Source organism: Lepidochelys kempii, chromosome 9 (genome assembly GCF_965140265.1).
Source record: "Lepidochelys kempii isolate rLepKem1 chromosome 9, rLepKem1.hap2, whole genome shotgun sequence".
In the NCBI taxonomy this organism is placed as follows: Eukaryota; Metazoa; Chordata; order Testudines; family Cheloniidae; genus Lepidochelys; species Lepidochelys kempii.
The window spans coordinates 81,141,118-81,163,052 of record NC_133264.1 but is presented as its reverse complement, the minus strand read 5'-3'; the positions used below and the strand labels follow the sequence as shown (position 1 = coordinate 81,163,052).

The 21,935-nt window shown below is 45.8% G+C and overlaps 1 protein-coding gene across 2 annotated transcripts in view; it reads right to left on the bottom strand.

The window, feature by feature from the left end:
• The window catches only part of LOC140917713 (vascular endothelial growth factor receptor kdr-like), a 182,650-nt gene extending 161,421 nt beyond the window's left edge, over window positions 1–21,229 (bottom strand). For both annotated transcript variants that reach the window (XM_073361074.1, XM_073361075.1), the window contains exon 1: window positions 20,301–21,229. In XM_073361074.1, the coding sequence (XP_073217175.1) occupies window positions 20,301–20,364 (64 nt within the window). In that variant the 5' untranslated portion in view covers window positions 20,365–21,229. The remainder of the gene's footprint in view (window positions 1–20,300) is intronic.
• Between the last annotated feature and the right edge of the window lie 706 nt (window positions 21,230–21,935).

Sequence of the window (21,935 nt, the reverse complement as noted above, 5' to 3'; positions counted from 1 at the left end):
TAATAGCATGGTGCCTACCCAAGCTTGCAGGTGTTACATGGTGCCCTTTGTTGGGTCGTCAGCTTCCGAGACTGAACCTTGGACTTCTGGATCTAAACACATAAGGCTCTACTGCCTGACCTAAAAGGCAAAGCTGTAAACCATGTTGTACCAGGCTCACCAACCTCTACCTGTGGCCAGTCACCACTGGTTGGGGACAAATCCATACTGAGTGGGTGTGGCTTACACAGGAAGCCTGAAACAACAGCTCTGGAAAGCAATAACTGCTTTAGTTATCACAATAAACCCTAATGCTGATGCTTTTAATGATGACATTGTCAACTATTTCACTGCAGATCATAGCATGCAAGAAAGGAGAGGAACAATCATATTATGAAGATCTGCACACGCCACAGTGAGTTATCTCATTTTGGCATTTCAGGTGGGTGGGCTTGGTTTATGAGCAAGGTTTGCTTTATAGGTGGGAATGGAAGATTACCAGTACCACTCTCCCCTCTCTGATTCTATCTCTATTTCTATATCACTGACATGGAGATCATTACTAGCACGTTAGGTACAGCACAGCCAGGAGTGGATTGGCCAGTTCCACCACATGGAATTGTGTGTGTGTCACATCTCGAGTATCTGGGGAGGAGTATGCCCACTAATCTCCTTTCACCAAGAGCATGTGTAAGCGGCAGCTCCAGAGACTCCCTAAGCCTGTAGTAGGAGCCACATGCCCCTACCTTTGATCCCTCTGGATTTTCCTAGTGCAGAGCATCGCTCACTGGACTATGGACTGAGGACCATATCTGGCCCTTTACTCAGGACAAAGGCTGGCACTCTGTTCTGATAGGGTCCATGCTGTGCACTGTATGGGACTGGCTCCATGGCTCATGACACTTGGTAGAGAGAGGGGTTGACCAATGCTTTGTCCCCTATCAGCTAGCCTAGGAGATGCAGAGATGACAGTGGCCTTTCCATCTACATATATGTTCCTCTCTCCACTCTCCCTCAGAGCTGTGTATCTGGGCAGCAGAAATACTTCTTTACAAAGCAGAATAGCACCTGGTGGATGCTTTGCAGAATTGCAGTGGCATAGTTACTAGTTACTACAGCACATCTCCATGACGTGTCTTTCAGATTATTGAACTTCTCCACTAGACAGTTCTATTAATGGATAGATTTGATCTACATTGATAAGAGTTTCATGCTCTTAACTGTATGCCTCATTTTTCTGACTTGTTTAGGTAATTCTAGTCAATCATTTCTCCAACAATGATCGGTCCTCATTGTACATCATTTCCCAAGCAGTAGGCCACCTGCTGCTGAAAGAAAGATTTAAAACTGGTTTCTAGATTCTCTTGGGGTAGAAGTAGCTGTAAACCTGACCCATAGGGGGTGCTATAATCTAGTCTCAGGCAAACAGTAAAACAATAAGAAATAACCTGTGGGCTTCCATGCCAGTTAAATGGCAGTTTATCAGTTTAAACTGCCTTGAGATGAATATCTTTGGACCAGAATTCCCAATTCAAGTGGGTAGCTCAGACACCAACATGATAGATAGGTATAATCTCTCCCATCAGTGTCAAACCTGTGTTGCTTAACAAAGAGACAGCAAATCAATGTCTAATGTCAAAAAGAAGGGGATTTTTTAAAGCATGTTGAAAGTGTGATGCAGTGGAGAGGAATGTGCAGAGCAATGCCCTGCACTGAAAATGCACCTGGATTTGGGCTGGCACTATGCAAACATTTCCACATACAAATCCAAACCAGCTCATTTTGAGTTTTTCCACCAGACCCAATCAGAGCGTGACATTTCCAGCCTTTTGCCCCAAGTTTTCTCAGTAGCACAGAACCATTATTGCAACTGAAAACTCTGGATTATAGCCAGGCCCACTGACCAGGGTTGGGGTGGGGGGAAAGGGGCAATTGCCCAGGGGCCCTAGGCATGAGTGAGGTGGTACCAGCCATGGTGAAGGTAGCCAGGCGGGCATATGGAAGCCCTGGCCATGCTGGAAGAGCGCCCAGTGACTGTTCTGCCCTGAGGCCCGGAATTGCTGTCAGCAGGCCTGATTATAGCCAGACAAAAGACCCTCTTTTCTCTTGCTGCATTCTCCCAGCAGAAACTCTCCAAGAGTTCCGAGCCTTCTGGACTCAGGCATGAGGGATGTTTAAAGCAACAACAACAACAAGATGGCACACTTTCTTGGGCCTATAAAGGGAGATTCTCTCTCCAAAGGGTATTACCCTGCACTGAAAGGCTAGTTGGGATATCCCAGCCCCTCTTTCTGTCTGGCTGTGTTGCATTAGCCCTGGTCTACACTACAAGTTTAGATCAAATTTAGCACCATTAGATCGATTTAACCCTGCACCCGTCCACATGACAAAGCCATTTTTATCGACTTAAAGGGCTCTTAAAATCAATTTCTCTACTCCTCCCCGATGAGGGGATTAGTGCTGAAATCAACATTGCCAGGTCGAATTTGGGGTAGGGCAGACGCAATTCAACGGTATTGGCCTCCGGGAGCTATCCCAGAGTGCTCCATTGTGGCCGCTCTGGACAGCACTTTCAACTCAGATGCACTAGAGAGGTACACGGGAAAAGCCTCAGAAACTTTTGAATTTCATTTCCTGTTTGGTCAGAGTGGCAAGCTCATCAGCACAGGTGACCATGCAGTCCCAGAATTGCAAAAGAGCTCCAGCATGGACCAAACAGGAGGTACGGGATCTGATTGCTGTATGGGGAGATGAATCCGTGCTATCAGAACTCCGTTCCAAAAGACAAAATGCAAATATATTTGCCAAAATTTCCAAGGGCGTGATGGACAGAGGCTACAACAGGGACCCGCAGCAGTGCTGCATGAAAATTAAGGAACTCAGGCAAGCCTACCAAAAAACCAAAGAGGCAAATGGCCACTCCAGGTCAGAGCCCCAGACATGCCGCTTCTGTGATGAGCTGCATGCAATTCTAGGGAGCGCCCCCTACTACGCCCCCCACCCCTGTCCGTGGACACGTGCAAGGGAGGAGTCTCATGCAACAGGAATGAAGATTTTGGGGATGAGGAAATTGAGGAGGAGGATGATAGCACACAGCAGGCAAGTGGAGAAACCATTGTCCCTGACAGCCAGGAACCGTTTATCACCCAGGAGCCAATACCCTTCCAACCCTCCCAAGGTGGGCTCCCGGACCATGAAGCCAGAGAAGGCACCTCTGGTGAGTGTACCTTTGTAAATATAATACATGGTTTAAAAGCAAGCGTGTTTAATGATTAATTTGCTCTGAAGACTTGGGATGCATTCGCGGCCAGTACAGTCCCTCCTTTTAAATGGCCAACCCAGAGGGTGCTTGGTATGGGAAAGGAGGGCGTTGCTGTTTGAAACCATTCCCACATGTTATGAAGGTTGAAGAAGCCAAAAGACTGTGGCTTACCATGGCTGCCTGCAAGCCGAATTCTGTTGCCCTCCCCTGCATGTGTGATCTCTCACACCAACCCGGTAGGCCCTCAATATAAGAGGCAAAATGCAAGCTTGTACCGAAAGCACATGTGCTATGTAATGTTAACAGCTTGGTTCACCATGAAAGAGTCTACCCATTGTTCTCTAAAATGTGTCTTTTTAATTACTACTCTCCCTTTTTTCCCTCCCACAGCTGCAAATGTTTCAACACTCCCCCCTATCATCTCCATCACAGAGGTTAGCACAGATAAGAAGGTGAAAAAACCACACTCGCTATGAAATGTACTCTGAGCTCATGCAGTACTCCCGCACTGAAAGAGCTCAGCAGAATGCATGGAGGTAAACAATGTCAGAGTCCAAGAAAGCAGAAAAGAATGTGAGGACAGGAAGGAAGAGCAAGATGAGAGGTGGCAGCAGCGTGATGAGAGGAAGCAGGGTTCAATGCTGAGGCTACTGGGGGATCAAACTGATACGCTCCGGTGTCTGGTGGAGCTGCAGGAAAGGCAGCAGGACCACAGAACGCCATTACAGCCCCTGTGTAACCACCCTCCCTCCTCCCCAAGTTCCATAGCCTCCTCACCCAGATGCCCAAGAAAGCGGGGGGAGGGGTGCTCTGGGCACCCAACCACTCCACCCCAGAGGACTGCCCAAGCAACAGAAAGCTGGCCTTCAATAAGTTTTGAAGTGCAGTGTGGCCTTGTCCTTCCTTCCTCCCCTCATCCACCATCCCACCCGGTGCTTCCCTCCTCCCCCACCCCTCCTGGGCTACCTTGGCAGTTATACCCCTATTTGTGTGATGAATTAATAAATAATGCCTAATTTTGAACAACAATGACTTTATTGCCTCCGCAAGTGGTAATCGAAGCGGGGAGGGTGGTTGGCTTACAGGGAAGTAAAGTCAACCAAGGGGGCGGGTTTTCATCAAGGAGAAACAAACAGAACTGTCACACCATAGCCTGGACAGTCATGAAACTGGTTTTCAAAGCTTCTCTGACGTGCAGCTCACTCTGCTGTGCTCTTCTAATCACTCTGGTGTCTGGCTGCGTGTAATCAGTGGCCAGGCAATTTGTCTCAACCTCCCACCCCACCATAAATGTCTCCCTCTTACTCTCACAGATATTGTGGAGAACACAGCAAGCAGCAATAACAATCATAATATTGGTTTCGCTGAGGTCTAACCGAGTCAGTAAACTGTGCCAGCGCGCTTTTAAATGTCCAAATGCACATTCTACCACCATTCTGCACTTGCTCAGCCTATACTTGAACAGCTCCTTACTACTGTCCAGGGTGCCTGTGTATGGCTTCATGAGCCATGGCATTAAGGGGTAGGCTGGGTCCCCAAGGATAACTATAGGCATTTCAACATCCCCAACAGTTATTTTCTGGTCTGGGAAGTAAGACCCTTTCTGCAGCTGTTCAAACAGACCAGGGTTCTTGAAGATGCGAGCGTCATGTACCTTTCCTGGCCATCCCACATTGATGTCGGTGAAATGTCCCTTGTGATCCACCAGTACTTGCAGCACCATTGAAAAGTACCGCTTGTGGTTTATGTACTGGCTGCCAAGGTAGTCCAGTCCCAAGGTAGGGATATGCGTTCCATCTATCGTCCCACCACAGTTAGGGAATCCCATTGCAGTAAAGCCATCTACTATGACCTACACATTTCCCAGAGTCACTACCCTTGATAGCAGCAGCTAAGTGATTGTGTTGGCTACTTGGATCACAGCAGCCCCCACATTAGATTTGCCCACTCCAAATTGATTCCCAACTGACCCGTAGCTGTCTGACGTTGCAAGCTTCCAGAGGGCTATCGCCACTCGCTTGTGAACTGTGAGGGCTGCTCTCATCTTGGTATTCTTCCACTTCAGGGCAGGGGAAAGCAAGTCACAAAGTTCCATGAAAGTGCTCTTACACATGTGAAAGTTTCGCAGCCACTGGGAATCATCCCAGACCTGCAACGCTATACAGTCCCACCAGTCTGTGCTTGTTTCCTGGGCCCAGAATCGGCATTCCACGGCATGAGCCTGCCCCATTGCCACCAGGATGTCCAAATTGCCAGGGCCCGTGCTTTGAGAGAAGTCTGTGTCCATGTCCTCATCACTCTTGTCACCACGCTGCCGTCACCTCCTCACCTGCTTTTGCAGGTTCTGGTTCTGCACATACTGCAGGATAATGCGCAAGGTGTTTACAATGCTCATAACTGCCACGGTGATCTGAGCAGGCTCCATGCTTGCTGTGGTATGGCATCTGCAGGAGAGCAGAGTTGAAGCGGTGGCTAAAGACGGATACCATGAGAATAGATATTTATAGAGAACGATGAGACAATCTGTGAGGTGGATTCATGAGAGCAGGAGAGCAGAGTTGCAGCGGAAGCGGTGGAGGATGACGGTTAGCACTGCACACATTTCCCGAGGAAGAACACACGTACCCAGGAGCCCATGACAGAAAACATGGAGAAATTCGCTATTGAGACAATAGCGGCAGAGCAGAGTTGCAGCGGAAGCGATGGATGATGATGGTTAGCAGACATACTGCACCGTCTGCTGCCAGCAGCACCCAGGACACAACAGCGGTGGTGTCGGTGAGCTGAGCGGGCTGCAAGCCGTGGTATGGTGTCTGTGTGGAAAAAGGGCACGAAACGATTGTCTGCCATTGCTTTCATGGAGGGAGGGGGCGACTGATGACATATACCCCAAACCACCCACAACAATGTTTTTGTGCCATCGGGCATTGGGAGCTTAACCCAGAATTCCAGTTAGTGGCGGAGACTGCGGGAACTGTGGGATAGCTACCCACAGTGCACTGCTCTGTAAGTCGATGCTAGCTACAGTAGTGAGGACGCACTCCGCCGACTTAATGCGCTTAGTGTGGACATACGCAATCGACTGTATAAAATGGATTTCTAAAAATCGACTACTATAATATCGACCTAATTTTGTAGTGTAGACATACCCTAAGACAAGTTTAGGTTTAGCCTGCTGGCTGGTGTTGGTGACCTGTGATATATAGGAGGCCACACTAGTTGATCTAGTGGTCACTTCTTGCTTTAACCTCTATGACTGTAAGTCTAGCTGGGGCAATGGCTTCTTCTGACATGTTGGAGAGTACAACTGGGAAGAGAAAGGCCAGTACTTATGGCTAATAGTAATAATAAATACTTTGCACAAACAACTCCAATAAGAATTAACGACAGCCCCCAGCAGGAGACAAAGTACGATCCATCCTCTTCATCTCATTTATTAAACATAGGTACCTGACCGTGGAGTAAAAATAGTTCAAGCAGCTACATTTCAAGATCCATGGTATTAAAATCACACTTTATTATTACTGCTTGAAAACACACTGTTTTGTTTGATCAAAGGCTTCCTAACAGAATCTTACTTGGCTCACGTCAAAGGACATGAGTCACTAAGTAAGCTATCCTATTCCTCTAGGTCGCCCTAACTAAAGGAATGTGTGGAACAGAGTGGATCAGTAGATAATCTAATGCTCCCATAGAGTAAGGAGAAAGAGGAGTGAGATGGCTTTGAACACATCCTCCGTCTCTCTCGTCTAATGATAGTGACTGGTGATGAGAACATCGGTTTACAACACTGTCTGGATCCAAAAGGGGTGCAAAAAAAAAAAAGACTTGATAGATTCTTGTGAGCTCCCTCTTCTCTCCACACTTTGGTTCCTGCATGCTTCTTGCTGGGGACTCTCCCCTTCCTGAGAATGAGTCCATCCCTTTGACCTCTACTTCTCTTTCATTACACACAAAGTTGTTTTGGAGGGGTAAGCTACATTTTATGTGTGTATGAAACTTACAAAACCACAATGGGCTAGAGTGTGGTGCTGACTGTATTAATTTGCCTTGGTGTGAAAACAGTCAGAAAACAGCCTGCATATCAGTGCAGCCCAGAATGCCAAGAGAAATTCCAAAAACATAAACAAATAAACCCTAAGGTCCAGTTTGTCTCTTCAGTAGACAAAATCAGAGTCTGCAATAGCAGTGGATCAAGCAATTAAACTGTAAATGTAGTCATTAGCAACTTCTTGGTAATTAGCCTCTCAGTTCCCAGAGACCTGTGGTATCATTACATGTTGGAAAGTTGTCATTAGGCTGCGATGATGAAGTGTGATGAAAATGTGGCACTCTTTCCAAGCAGAATGGGCTAATCAATTTGAGATAGCCAAAGGAGACACTACCCCTAGGAATCTCTATACCAAGCCCCAGTGCATGCTGAAGTAGGACTCTGGGAGTTTAGTGAATCTCTCTGGACATTATTACAGGGCCAAATCCCAAAGACCTGCCTTAGCTGTTACTCAGCCCCTACTCAATGGGAAGTTTGCCTGAGTAAGGACTGCGTAAAACCTGGGCGTGGGATCTTCAGCACCAAAACAGATGTGAGTTAAAGAAGCAACTCCATTAACTAGTAACAGTAGCAGGCTGTTATCCTCTATGTGGACTAGTCACATGAGGAGGACATGACACACTTTACAAGTATGTTACATAAGCAACACAGGATTTGCCAACATGATAAAAAAAACCCCATAGTTTAGAGCCCTACTAAGAAGCGTCAGTGCTTTGACTGAAGAAGTTCTCCCATCTTACCTATATTATTCCTGGAAACATCAAATAAATTGTAATTTTAAAAAAAACCAACAACCCTGCTTTTGTTACATTAGAGCAAATCCAGAGTCACTCCATGGTGTTCAGCCAAGCTACTGTGGTTTTACACCACTGTATATCTGAGAGCAGAATTTAGCCCAATGTATGACAATGAAATAAAAACAACATCGATGCCATCCATTTGTAAAGGAAAAATGTGGAGTGGTGGGAAGGTAGATGGCTCTCTCTGCCTCTCACTGTGTAATAGCTTAACCTGTGGTTGAAAGGGTCTCTGGGTGACATCATTGGTTACAGTCACTTGAATCATCTTTTCATTGTAATAGCAGAAGAATCTTCTAGCCTGGCCAAATTTGCTGTTTTGTTCTCTCCTGCGGCCTTGTGCAGCTGAAGCCATTTTTAACTTCCTTGCTCTGTGTACATCTATAGCTAGCTCTCGATAAAGTGTCGTGTCCTCACCCCACGTTATATTATTATTTCATCTGATTATTCATGACAGGCATTGGAAAAAAGCGCTCCCTATACTCCCTCCAAGATATGGCAATGGGGCTTAAAGATGGACCAATCTCGTCTCCACCTGCACAAAAGTGCAATTACACGATAGAGTGAGTTGCTTCTTTGGAAATCTCAGTCGTTCAACACAGGCAGCCCAAGAAACTGAATCAAATGAAAATCTCAGTCTTTGGAAAGCGCAGGGAGCAATTTTTCAAATCATGTTCCTTCCCCATATGTTAGAATGAGCAGCTGAGCACAAGGTTCAGAAGTTCGGCATGGAGGCTTTATCCTCCTTGTTCTAGCTGGCAGGCCAGCTCAGGCTGTCTCTCAGGGAAACTTCAGGTACTGGCTTCAGCAGGCCCAGAAGTACCTCGATGAAATCGCTTGTGCTGCTTTGGACCTTCCAGTTATGGCTGAAAAAAGGCAGTTCGGGCATTTCATGATGTTTTAAGGTAGTTAACTGACTTCAGCGCTTCTTTGCACTACAGTAATGCAAATAATAACTAAGAATCAGTTCATTAGAATTTGGAGCTAACAACCATCTCAGCTGTTATTAAACCCAAACTAAATTTGCCCATCCTGAGTCAGAAAGGTTTGTTCAAACTGTTAGACTCCTCCTGCAACCTTTACTTAGGTGATTCATCTTTGCTCACCTAAGTAGTCCCATTGGTTTCAGAGGGAGAACTCGTGTCAAGACAGCTGGACTGGGCCGGTGGTTTTCAGTCTACACACTCAACAGTATTTATTACCAGCTTCTTTTATTTTTATCTAATGCTTTGGTGGAGAGAGATACTATTGTCAGTAGCGTTTGTTAGGCGCTTCAGAAAACAACCAGAAAGATACAAGGCCAAGTTCAGTGGTGCTGCATTTATGTCAGTGATGAATTTGGCTAACTGTCCCTGCTGCACGAATATTGTAATCGAACCAGACACATAGTACAATGCAGCAATGCAGAGGTCGATTCTCCTCTCACCTGGAGTACTGTCACTGAAAGCAAAGGCCTGGATTTATGTCTTGGTGATGGAGAGCAGAATCTGTCCCACTGGAATTACACGAGTGCAAGGGAGAAGGGACTCTGGCCCACAGCACTCGGGGTGATCTGAAAACTTGTGTATCACAAAGTGGTGCAGGATTTTTGGTTCAGATGACTATATGCCGTCTGCACCCTTCTTCGTAAGGTGGATTCATGGAGAGAGAGCCTTCATGGGTGACATGCAATTCCAAGAGAGCTGTGACAGTGGAGAGAGTGGGTTACTGCCACACAAGGCAGGGTGGGCTAGTGACATAGGCCTAGAGATTGCAGAATATTGTGCATATGGGGGATTTATTTTTCTGTAAGGAAAGACAGAGACCTTGTGGTTTGCTAGTTACCATCCACAAGGCTTTATTTTCCTCTCTGTAAACACAGGCACACACTACTGTCTTGCAACAAGCATTTCCTCTATGAAGAAGCACTGTAATTAGGACTGCAGCTAGAAAGCATTCCAAATACTACAGCCTGGGCATATATTACCGGCCCATCAGGAGGCAGTTTCAAGCAGGCAGAGCACCGTGTGATGAAGCATGGAAAAAAGATCTTTTTATAGCCACTGGAGAATAAACACGGTACATTTCTGTATATTGGAGATGGGCCTGGATCACCGCCCCAGATCCCACCACTTCCAAATGTCTGGGAAGTTCAGATTCAGACGTATCACCACAGATGACTCCTCTGTCTATAAAGGGCCAAAACTAAATCTCAGTTTCTAAAGACTGAGGGAATTTGGGATCTGGATCAGAACTTTGCAGTGGCAAGCCTGTTTCTGCTGTATAGCCACAATTACTGATTGTGTCCTTCTGCGGATGGGGGATAAATCTGGTTGTTGCAACACTAGTTTTGATAAGTTAGACTAGGGCCCTGCAATGTGGTAAAAGCTAGAAAATCTGGTTTCCATTTATTGTCAGCATTTTCCAGTTGTGCGCCCAGCATTAGTTGCCATCAGTGGGAACTGAGGGTGCTAAACCACCATATAGGGTTGGCCCCTTAAACAGCAACTGTCTTCTTTTGGGAGACCTCTGTGAGAAATATGTGCTGCCAAATTCTGCTTACAATTAGACTGGTGTAAATCCAAAGAAACTCCATTGGAGACAGGGCTCCTATGCAAAATTTACACCAGTGTAACCATGAGGCAGAATTTGACCCACTGGGTGAAATTTCCTAACCTCCAACCCCAAGGAAGCTAACATTTTGACTGAGGTGTTTTGGATTCATGAAGGTTAAAAAAATGAACAGATAATAACAGGATCAAGCTTCCTTGACCCTCAAATGAAGAACAATTCCAGACAGCCTGCAAGCTCCCTTCTGCACTTCCTTGGCAATCTCTTTCCCACAGTTAAGAAAAACACAGGAAGATCTAAGGAAACCTATGTGGAAATGCAAAAGACGAAGGCATGTGATCTGAAAATAGAAGGAAAGTCCATACATTTCCTTTACATACTGGTCTGAGTCCAGTTTTTGGCTAAATTTTGAAATCTTTGGGACCATATGCTTTTGCCATTCCCTCTAGGGCATAATGGGAAACTGACTTGTTTGGCCCTTTATCACTTAACAGATTAGACAATGTGGTTTTCTTCTTGCCCAGTAACTTCAAGAATTCTTTCACAGTGCTAAAAACTACTACTTTAGAACCACAACAAAGGCCCTCTGCATCGGCTCAGAGCACACCGTTGGCCAGTTGTGAATCCCTTTGTGATTACACATATTAGGGAAGCTTGCAGAAGTCACATCTCATAAAGTTCAGCACGGTATGAAGACTTACTGCATCCGACTGCAGAAAGCTAAAGAGATTAAACTGCAAACCACAGGCAATCCCACATTGGCTTGCCAAATCTCTGCACTAGTCCCAACTTAAAAGGGAAGAAGCAAACTTAATTTGGGCACAAGGAAGAGAAATTGTGCAGACCTCCACTCGCAGCAGGGCTCAGAAATTCCTCTACGACTTTCAAAATGTAACAATTTTCGGAATCCTGAGACCTGAGAGTAGATTGGGTGATGCTTTGGCAGAGGGAACGGAGAACAGGACGTAGTGAGAGCAACAAAGTAGGTACTTAAAGGGCAGACTAATCAAAGGACTTGAAGGTGAGGGCACTTCAGTGCCTCTCAAAACTGTTTCTATTCACTGCCCCCTAAACACTCAATCAGAGTGTGTAGCTTTGAGTTATCCTGTTAAAAAAATGGCAACATTCTCACGGAGCAATAGGTCAACCTGCTTAGATCAGTGGATTAGTTAGTAAAAATTTGCATAGTGCTTTGAAAATACAGGGCTTGATTCAGTTCTTTCTCACAGTGGTTTTATATCAGTGTAACTCCAGTGACTTCACCAGCCCACTAAGTTTACTAATTCCTTCACAGTGCTGGAAGCTTTCATGGTATAGAACCACAAGGGCTTTGGTGTCTGTTTGGAGAATCAGACTCATGAAGAGTACATATGAATGCAAAGCATCATCACTATCAAATAGAAGTTTGTTTCAATGCTGATAAAGCAGATTGGATCAGGTCATATGATGAGCCCAATGATAATCATTTGCACAATTCAGTTCTGCTTTTATTCTCTTTGATGGTTCTAAGTGAGCTGTATCCCCAGCACAGAGATGTTAGATCAGCCTCACCCAGTCAGAGGCAGTCAGGTGTGCTCTTTGCACTACCATGGGGTCAAGTTGAAAACTTAATTAAAAATCTGCATAATATTAAAACAAGATGCCACCAGCTACCTACCCATGTGCAAAGCCCGTGGGCTGGCATGTGCCAAGCTAAGCAGCAACACCCCTCTCCCCCAGCTCTTGCTCAGCTACCTGGACCTTGGATCTCGTCTGGTGCAGAGGGCAGCCCTAGATTAAACCCCCACCAACACAGAGAAGTTGCAGAGGGGTGGGTTGAGGGTGAAGCCTGGATCTGGTCCCACCCCCACCTCACTGGCCAGGTGCAAGAGGAAAATTAAATGCTGCTCTTTGCAGAAGCCAGAGCAAGACAGCAACAGGGGAAGAATTGTGACACCCTAAGGGGTTTCCCAGACCACTCCTGGCATAGTGCAGCTGCGCACTGCCTTTTACTCAGGGCTGAGCCTGAAGGTTAAGTCTAGCCTTATAGACCTAGCCACATTTTGGCTCACTTCTACTGTGAGCCCAACACTAATTATTCCCAGTACAATTAATGGGCCCAATCCTGGCCCTAGCTGCGTCTGTGGCATGGAGCCCCCAAAAGCTCCATGACATGGCCAGTTTCTGCAGCTGTGGGTGCTTTGGCAGATGTAGAAGAGGAAGTTCCCCTCCAGTGTAATCATGGCCACTCAACCCCCTTTGCTGCCCTGGGGCAGAATCTGTGACTCCACCCATCTTGAGTGTCCTTCCAGCTCAGGCCAAACCCCCACGCTGCTTTTTCCTGAAGGTCACTGGCTCTTTACCTGCCACATCCATCTACTGAAAGGTGGGATGTTATTTTTGCATATGCTCCACCATGCTTGGGCAATGACCATTGTGTACCTTCAACGTACAGACGGTTTACATTTCACCTCAGATGTTCTCCTCCTAGCCTCTATCCTACCAGCCTTCCTCCTTTTCCTCATTTGAGGAACAATGGGCCTGGATGCATTTTTAAGAGTCCATCTGTCATACAAAAAACATCTCCATGTGGTTTGCTCTAATATTGCCTTGCAGTCCTAAGCTTTCTCCTGGTGCAGCATTGCTCCCATGGTAAACGTCAACCCTCTATTTATATTAAATGACATTTCCAGATAATAATCTGCACTGGTTGATTTTGGCAGGTTCTGCTGTTTTCTGTGTTGCCGTACAAAAAATAAAATAAAAAATAAGCGTCTAGCCCAGTCAGATGAGAGACCATTTATTCCAGTGACCTGTATAAACTTTTACACCAGGATCTCCACTTATTTAAACAACCTATCTTGCTGGCCAGAGTGGCTGAATACAGAGCTAGGCTCTCTGCCCTATTTCTTTCCCATGTCATGAGGTACATCAGAGCAAGAATGCCTTATCAGCTTTAGAAAGGCTTAATATTCTGTCAGGCACCTGAGAAGAGCTGTGAAGGAAAATGTTAGGGGGCTGTGATCTATTTTGCTCCCCGGGCTACTGGGATAACCAAAATGTCCTTTAATTACTGCCATTTGCAAGTCCCATTTCAGTCTCAATAATGGGGAAGTCTAGCCAGTGCAGAGGAGGAAAAAAAGGTGGAGCACCCCAGGAAAAGGTAGAAAATATTAAATGAATTATGCAACTACACGGGGGTTAGCCTCAATGTCCTGGCCAAACTCTCGTCTGGACAGTTAGAATCTACCTATCTGAAATTCCCCCTGGAGTTTTACAAGGTGAGCTGAAAACAGCTTCCCCATTCCACCTGCATTTCAGTGGTGGAGAAAGTGACCCCTGTTGTATACAGTTTATGAAGTATTTTGGATGAAAATGCAACAGAAGCATAAGACATTCTATTTCAATTCAATGTGTGCATACAGCATAAGAACATAAGAACGTAAGTGCAGTGCGCAGTGGCAGTCAAAGAAGTGAACAGGATGTTAGGAATCATTAAAAAAGGGATAGAGAATAAGACGGAGAATAATCTTATTGCCCTTATATAAATCCATGGCACGCCCACATCTTGAATACTGTGTACAAATGTGGTCTCCTCATCTCAAAAAAGATATGCTGGTGTTAGAAAAGGTTCAGAAAAGGGCAACTAAAATGATTAGGGGTTTGGAATGGGTCCCATATGAGGAGAGATTAAAGAGGCTAGGACTTTTCAGCTTGGAAAAGAGGAGATTAAGGGGGAATATGATAGAGGTATATAAAGTCATGAGTGGTGTGGAGAAAGTGAATAAGGAAAAGTTATTTACTTGTTCCCATAATATAAGAACTAGGGGCCACCAAATGAAATTAATGGGCAGCAGGTTTAAAACAAATAAAAGGAAGTTCTTCTTCACTCAGCGCACAGTCAACCTGTGGAACTCCTTGCCTGAGGAGGTTGTGAAGGCTAGGACTGTAACAGGGTTTAAAAGAGAACTAGATAAATTCATGGAGATTAAGTTCATTAATGGCTATTAGCCAGGATGGGTAAGGAATGGTGTCCCTAGCCTCTGTTTGTCAGAGTGTGTAGATGGATGGCAGGAGAGAAATCACTCGATCTTTACCTGTTAGGTTCACTCCCTCTGGGGCACCTGGTATTGGCCACTGTCGGCAGACAGAATACTGGGCTGGATGGACCTTTGGTCTGACCCAGTATGGCCAGTCTTATGTTCTTATGTTAATTAGTGTAAAATTTTTTCTGCTTAGTTTTGAATCTGGCAGTTTTAGACAGGAAAATTAGTATAACACTAGTTTTTAAAAAGAGTTCTGTACAGTTTATAACATTTTTCCACAGTGCAGCAGATATTTAGAAAATCACATTAGCAGTGGGACATAAGACTTGCTTTTATAAAAAGTGAGCAATGGTCTATTTAGTCCAGTATCCTGTCCCCAACAGAGACCAATGATGGATTCTTCTTAGAAAGGCAAAAACATGACCACAATATTGCAATATTTTCCCATGGGGCTAACTTTCTTCCTGACCCCAGCCAGTGATCATTTATGCTCTGAAGCATGATGATTGGGATGGTTTCCTAGTACTGAGGTGTGTTGTCTTAGAAATGTACAGGAGACGAATGACAAACCATCAATAGTAGTAATATACTATTTGTAGGTCTGGCTGAAAAATCAAAACCTATTTTCACAAAAATATTTGAAATATTAAAGGTGTTTTTATGTCAAAAAGTTCAAAATAGATCCACTTTTCATTTTTTTTGAAAGTTTTCATGATTTTATTTTAGTATGGTTCTCAAAACCACTGGAAAATGTTATTGAAAAAGGTTACTGGGATTTTTGGCTTACTGAAAACCATTTTTGATAAAAAATATCAGGATTAAAAAAACAAAAAAAGCATTAAGTTTTTCATGCAAAATGACAAATTTGTCAATGTCAGCTATTTCTTGGGAAAAAAAAAGTTTTTGAAAACAAACAAACCAACCAAAACCACTTTTTGACCAGGAACAACAGCAACAACAAACACCACACACCCAAACAAATCGCTTTTCAACCAGGAAAAAAACCCCACCTTTTTTGCCAAAAATTTCCACCAGCCCTTCTATTTAGAGAATAAAGACTGTAAATGCAGTAAGAGTCAAACAGAACCATTTCAACCTTGTGCTAAGAGGAATCAGAACTAAAATATGCAACAATGTCAAAGAAGGAGGAAATGCCATGACAAGCATGGCACTATTCTAGATGATTTCAGTACATCTACATATTTCGGAGCTAAGCTTTTTGGAATGGGGCTGGTGATTGCTGGGATGAGCAATGGTCTGCCTATTACCTCTTCTGATTTGAAATCAAATCTCAGCTTTGCTATGGTCAGGGTGCAGGACCTGTTGCTGATCCATGGGTATGATTAGGTTTCAGATTTCCTTAAGGGAAAATACAACCTATCAATGGTCTAATAAGATATAACTTTTGTCCTCAACCATCAATACAGTGACTCCTAAATGTTCTTGGATTCCCTGTGTGCCATCTACACAGGTCATGTCACTCCAGACCTGTGACATGAGGCTGATTGGCAGAGCGATGGTGGCAGTCATCTCAAACCAATACTAATTAGCTGCAACAGAGTACTTGAAGTCCTCTACTGTGGCTGGGGTATTAGCTAAGAAAATATCCTTTCCCTTGGTGTCTGTCCCAAACAGAGGAGGAGGCTAACTGGTTTGGCAGCAACACTGCTGAGAAGGATCTGGGAGTTATGGTGGATCACAGCCTCAACATGAATCAACAATGCAGTACTGCTGGAAAAAAAGCAAATGCAATTTAGAGTTGCATTATCAGAGGCATATCATGCAAGTCATGGGAGGTGTTAGTACCACTCTCCTCAGTGCTGGTTAGCCCTCAGCTGGAGTACTGTGTCCAGTTTTGGTCACCGCTGTATAGAAAGGATGTAGAGAAACTGGAAAGGACCGAGAGGCGAGCAACAAAGATGATCATAGGGATGGAATGCAGGCCATATGAGCAAAGGCTGAAGGAACTGGGTATGTTTAGTTTGGAAAAGAGATTAAGGGGAGGACATGATGGCAGTCTTCAAATACTTGAACAGCTGCCATAAAAAAGATGGAGAAAAGTTGTTCTGTCTTGCCACAAAGGGCAGGACAAGAGGCAATGGGTTCAAACTACAGCATAGCAGATTTAGATTAAAGCTCAGGCAAACCTTCCAAACTGTAAGAACAGTAAAACAATGGAACAAACTGCTGTGGGAAGTCATGGAAGCTCCTTCACTGGAGATTTTCAAAAGGAGGCTGGATAGCCATTTGTCCTGGATGGTTTAGACACAACAACTCCTGCATCTTGGCAGGGGATTAGACTAGATGAACTTTACGGTCCCTTCTAACCCTATGATTCTATGACACACAGCTCTGCCCCTGTTTATTGTCAGATATAGATAACGCATTCTCTCTTTCTCCCTTCTCTGTGCCTGGCTCTGAAGGGGCATGGATGAAAGTGATCTGGATGAAGCTCTTGCTAAATACAGTAGGGGTAAGACTACCAGATAAGGAGTCTATGAGAGGGTGCACTGGGTGATAGCTGTCCCTGGCCCATTTCTGTGGGAGTACACCCACCCTTTTCGGTAACAGTTGCAATATGAGTGTGCTCCTGGATTCCCAGCAAAAACTGGTGGCCAGAAATGCGTTTTCCCACCTGTGCTTGGCCAGGTACTTGTTACCAATTCTCTCTGATACAGAAATTGCCATGGTAATACTTGCCTTTGTAACCTTCAGGCTGCACTGCTGTCTTATGCCCTATATGGACAAGCTCTGAAGACCATTCAAAAGTCACTGTTAGTGGAGAATACAGCTGGCTGTGTACTTGCAGTGTCAGCCAGAGGGAGTGCATTACAGCAATTCTCTGAGGACTGCACAAACTTCCTATTTGCTTCCAGGTGCAATTCAAAATGTTGCTACTGATGTATAAAGGCCAATCAGTTATGGAATCACCTATTTCCCCACATGCTCTAACAATAACTGAGGTCAGCTAGGGAACTTCTACTACCGGTGGCTGGTGGCAGGGTATTCATGACTCTTGCCTATGGAATCCAGTTCCTCTGCTGGTCAGAAGAGCTCAAACTGGCCCTTTAAGGCAAGATGTAAAGCTCATGTTTACTCCAGGTATATTTGTGAGGAATATATGGAGCTCGTTTCTGAGTTTCTGGGCTGACCCTTGCTAGCAAGTGTTTAAAATGTTGGTACATACTCCCAGAGGCACTGTGAGGGAGTGTTTTATAAGTCTCTGAATAAACCAAACCAAATATGTGGATTCTAGTAATGAAGCTCTGGTAGTTTACGGTGCTATGGTGCCTCAGCAGATCTGTCTTCCTGATAAGGCTGGTTATTGATTATTGTTGGTGGAAATTAACCGTACCCCAAGAGCCTAGAGACACACTTGATACTGACCATAAGGAGACTAAAGAACCAATAGTCTGGTGTTTTGAAATATACCCATGGGTCAAGGAACACTATGGAACACTACTGGCAGGAGAAATTCCACATCTCCTGTATACCATCTGAGGTGCCATGAATAAGTAGCATGGTAATCCAGTGAAATCCTCATGATTAATGAAATAATGGAAGACCACATGGCACATGGAAAAGCTCTTCTAAATCTCATTAGCCCAATTATTCTCTTGCACTAGCATAAATCAGGAGTAACTCCAGACACACATTTAGAAGGAGAACACAGCATTGATGCACAACCAGGTGTAGAGGAAGGGGTGATACAATCTAGAGTGAAGAAGATTGCTCACGCAACTTCTTTACGTATGGACCTTAAGAATTGCACCCCTGAATTATTCTGTTCCCCATGAAGGAAGTGATTTCATGGATTCAACTTGCCCCATGCACAACAGAGGGCTCAAATATATGCTATAGCCTCAGCTTTTGAAGCCTCATCTTCTTCAGGGGGTTTCAGATGATCAAATACAACTTGAAATGTTCCCATAGAGGAGAAAGATACTAAGCCCCACAAATTGCTATTTTAACTAATTGTTGAAGCCTCAAGGCCAGGGGATCAGAAGTGTTAGCTGGGGGGGGGGGGGAGGAATTGGGGGGAGGGAGTCCTTCAAATGCAGCAGACTTCAAGGACATTTTCCTGAAGATACATCTTTCTCTATTTCCAAATATTTTAATGAAGCACTGACCCCTTTGAAGTATTCAAACCTGAGCTCCCATTGCTGTTGGTAAGAGAGCTGATATCTAGTGAGGGAGCCCTTGTAAACTTATTACAGGAAATTCCAGAGCCAATTCCTCACTGGCCCATTGGCCGCTGAATTAATTAGGCATTACTGTGTGGGATTTCACTGGATGTATCACATCTGCAATGTGGGTGGGGGTCTTCCAGAAGAAAGCCCAGGGCAAGGACAGGGAGGTGATTAAGAGCAAAGCTTGTTAGTTGCTCAAAGTAAAGTACTAAGAATTCAGGGCCTCTCTGAGAAAGTTCAGCTACGGCTAAAAAGAAGGTTCTTCTGGTGGGCGCCTGGGAACAGTTAGTGCTGAGTAAGTGCCAAACTGGAGAAGAATGTGAGTCATGGACAGAGAATGGAGCCTTCACTTCCCCACAGGAATCTGAGGGTCAAAGCCCTGGGATGGGTGGGGGAGAGCAAGTGGATCATCTGCTAGGGAACCAGGAACAGGTAGACTTTAGAGCAGTGCACGCTTTCCAAGCTTGCTTTCCTTCTCTAAAATACAAAGGAAGAGCTTGTCTGCTCCCCAGGTGAGTTCTCCCATAGCACTCACGCTGCTCTCCTGAAAACCCACCTCAAAGCCATTCTTCCTCTCAACTTCAACCAGGGAAGTCCCCACCGAGGCCAGGGATTCCGACTGGCAGCGGCAAGCGCCATCTAGCGGCAGCTCCCCAGATCTGCGCCCTCAAGGCACTTGACTCCTTGCGATGTCCAAGCCCCGAGAAAGTAACTGAACGCATATCCAGGAGAGAAAATCCCAGGCAATTAAAACAACTACATAGTTGACAGAGTTGCATCCATAAAGGAAACCAAATTGAACTCTGTGACAATTCAGGCTCCCCCACCCCCGCCCCAAGGACCGAGCCGGACTGCAAATTTCCCCTCTCACAGGTCCCCAGAGCTTAAACAGAGTTTGCTTGCTTTGTTGCTTCATGTCGGGTGATTCCAGATGCCCCCACGTAACGCGCAGGAGCCCATGGCGCTAGGAGGTTAGTGTACTCAGGTGCATGCCTGCGTATAGCAGGAGAAAAAAATAAATACGCGGAAAGTTCAGCCAGCCCAAGTGTTGCCTTTGGCCCCCTGTGGGCAAGGTGCTGGGCCAGGCAAGAAAACCCGGAGCTAGAACCATATTGGACAGGGGCACCAGCCAAGACCCACACCCACGGCGGAAGTCGTTCCTCTCCATCCCACCCAGGGGTTTATCATTATTCTTTCTTTAAATCAGCTCGCCGCATCCAGGAGTGGCTTGTTTGGAACTGGTCCCTGTAATATGACCCGCTTTGGCAAACAAGGTGGCTTGCTGGGAAGGGGGGAGGGAGAGAATCAGTTCCAACCTGGATACCACACCCGAGCGAGCCAAGCCAGGAGAGAAAGTGGTCGGAGCAAAAACGCACTGTGAAATCAAAGGAGAGTGAGTGACAGAAGAGAGATTGAAAAAAAAAACCACGTGTAAACTTCTCTTACCTTGTAGCCAAAGCAGTCCGTGAAGCATAGAAACAGCCAGGGCGGTGCAGGGCTTTGGAGTCATGTCTGGTGCAGATGTGAATTAGGATTGTAGCCTTTATAAACGTGCAAGGAGGGAGATCTGTCAATAGGGTCAATTTCTTTCCAGCACCAAGTTTCAAAGCCTCCAGGCTGGGTAAGGGCGGGGAGGGGGAAAGAACAAGGCGTCCAGCCGTTCTCACTTGTTGATGCCAGTGAAACTGCGCTTTCCATTCACGGCTTCCCCCCTTTGCTACAGATTTTGTTTGCCTCGCTCTCTTCTTGACGGCCAAATGTTTTTTTTTTCCTCAGAATAACTTTATTCCTTGGTTCCCCCCCCCCCCCAACTCATAGGATGATCTGGGTTTTTTTGTTTGTTTGTTTGTTTTGGGGGTTTTTCTTTTTCTTTTTTCTAAATCGGATGAAAAGTAGAGAGATCAGTGAGAAGAGCAGATGTTATACAACTGACCAAAGGGGTTAACAAAGCAAAGTAGCAGCAACAAAAAGTTTGGGTACAAAGTTTCTTCTGCGGCTTCTGAGTTTTCTCTCCTCCCTTGGGCTGGGTTCTGTTTAAGGTGTCTTGTCACCCAGAGCCTCCGCTGAGGGCTGTTTATCCAGGGGGGTGCAGGTGCTGCAGGGATCTGGAGGAAGAAGCCTTTAAACTTTCTCAGGCTTGCGAGACTGGGGGGGTGGGGGGTGGGGAATAACAAAACAAAAACGCCTGCGTCCCAGCAGCTGTTGCAGCGGACACGAGCCCACGGGATCTCTGCTACATGCTGCTGGGGGAATCACAAGCCCAGGAGCAGGCGAGCGGTTCGGCTTCTTGCGAGGAGTGGGGTTTGTGCCGGGGCAGATCACAGTTTAGGTATTTCTCTCTCTCTCTCCCCCACCCCTCCCAGTCTGATCTGCTTTTGCTGGGATGTTTGATGTGAGCCTGGGATTTTTTATAGGGAAAGAAGAAGAGGAAGGAGAGACGTCAGCAGCGCAGCCGGGGGGTGTTTCGCTCGCTCGCTGTCACTTTTCCAGTGCTAAGGCTCCCAGGGCTGCTGCTGCCTGAGATAAGGCAAAATCAGCTGGGATTTCAAACCCCCACCCTCACCCCCCACCCGCGCCACCCCTTGCGCTGGTTCTCGCCTATCTCGCTCACAGGTGGGCAGGGCAGGCAGGTGGCAGCAAGCTCAGGCTCCAGTCGAACGAGGGGAGTGGGGGGCAGAGGCTGGTCGAGGCAGCTCCTCCATGTGCCCCTGGACTCCTTTCCACCGCATGGGTCTGGGCCTGGGCTTGGGGGCTCTGTACCCCAAGAGGTGCAGTTGTTGCTGAGCTCCCTGGTGAGCGCCAGAGACGCTGACAAGCAAAATGAAACACACAAGAGAGTGGGCGAGGAAAGAAACCTTGCCCCAGTTTTCTGCCTGTGAAGGTGTTGGAACAACCTGGGAAGTAAGGCAGGTGCTCAGGATATCGGCTTTTGGTGTTTCTTTCCCTCCTATCCGCCAAGCGACCTGAGCAGAATACACGGATTTAACAGAAGTTGGTTTCCTGATGTCAGTTTGATCAAGTCCTTTTGGAATGTAAGTGGTATTTTACCAGAGTGCAGCTTTAAAATCACTTAAAATTCAC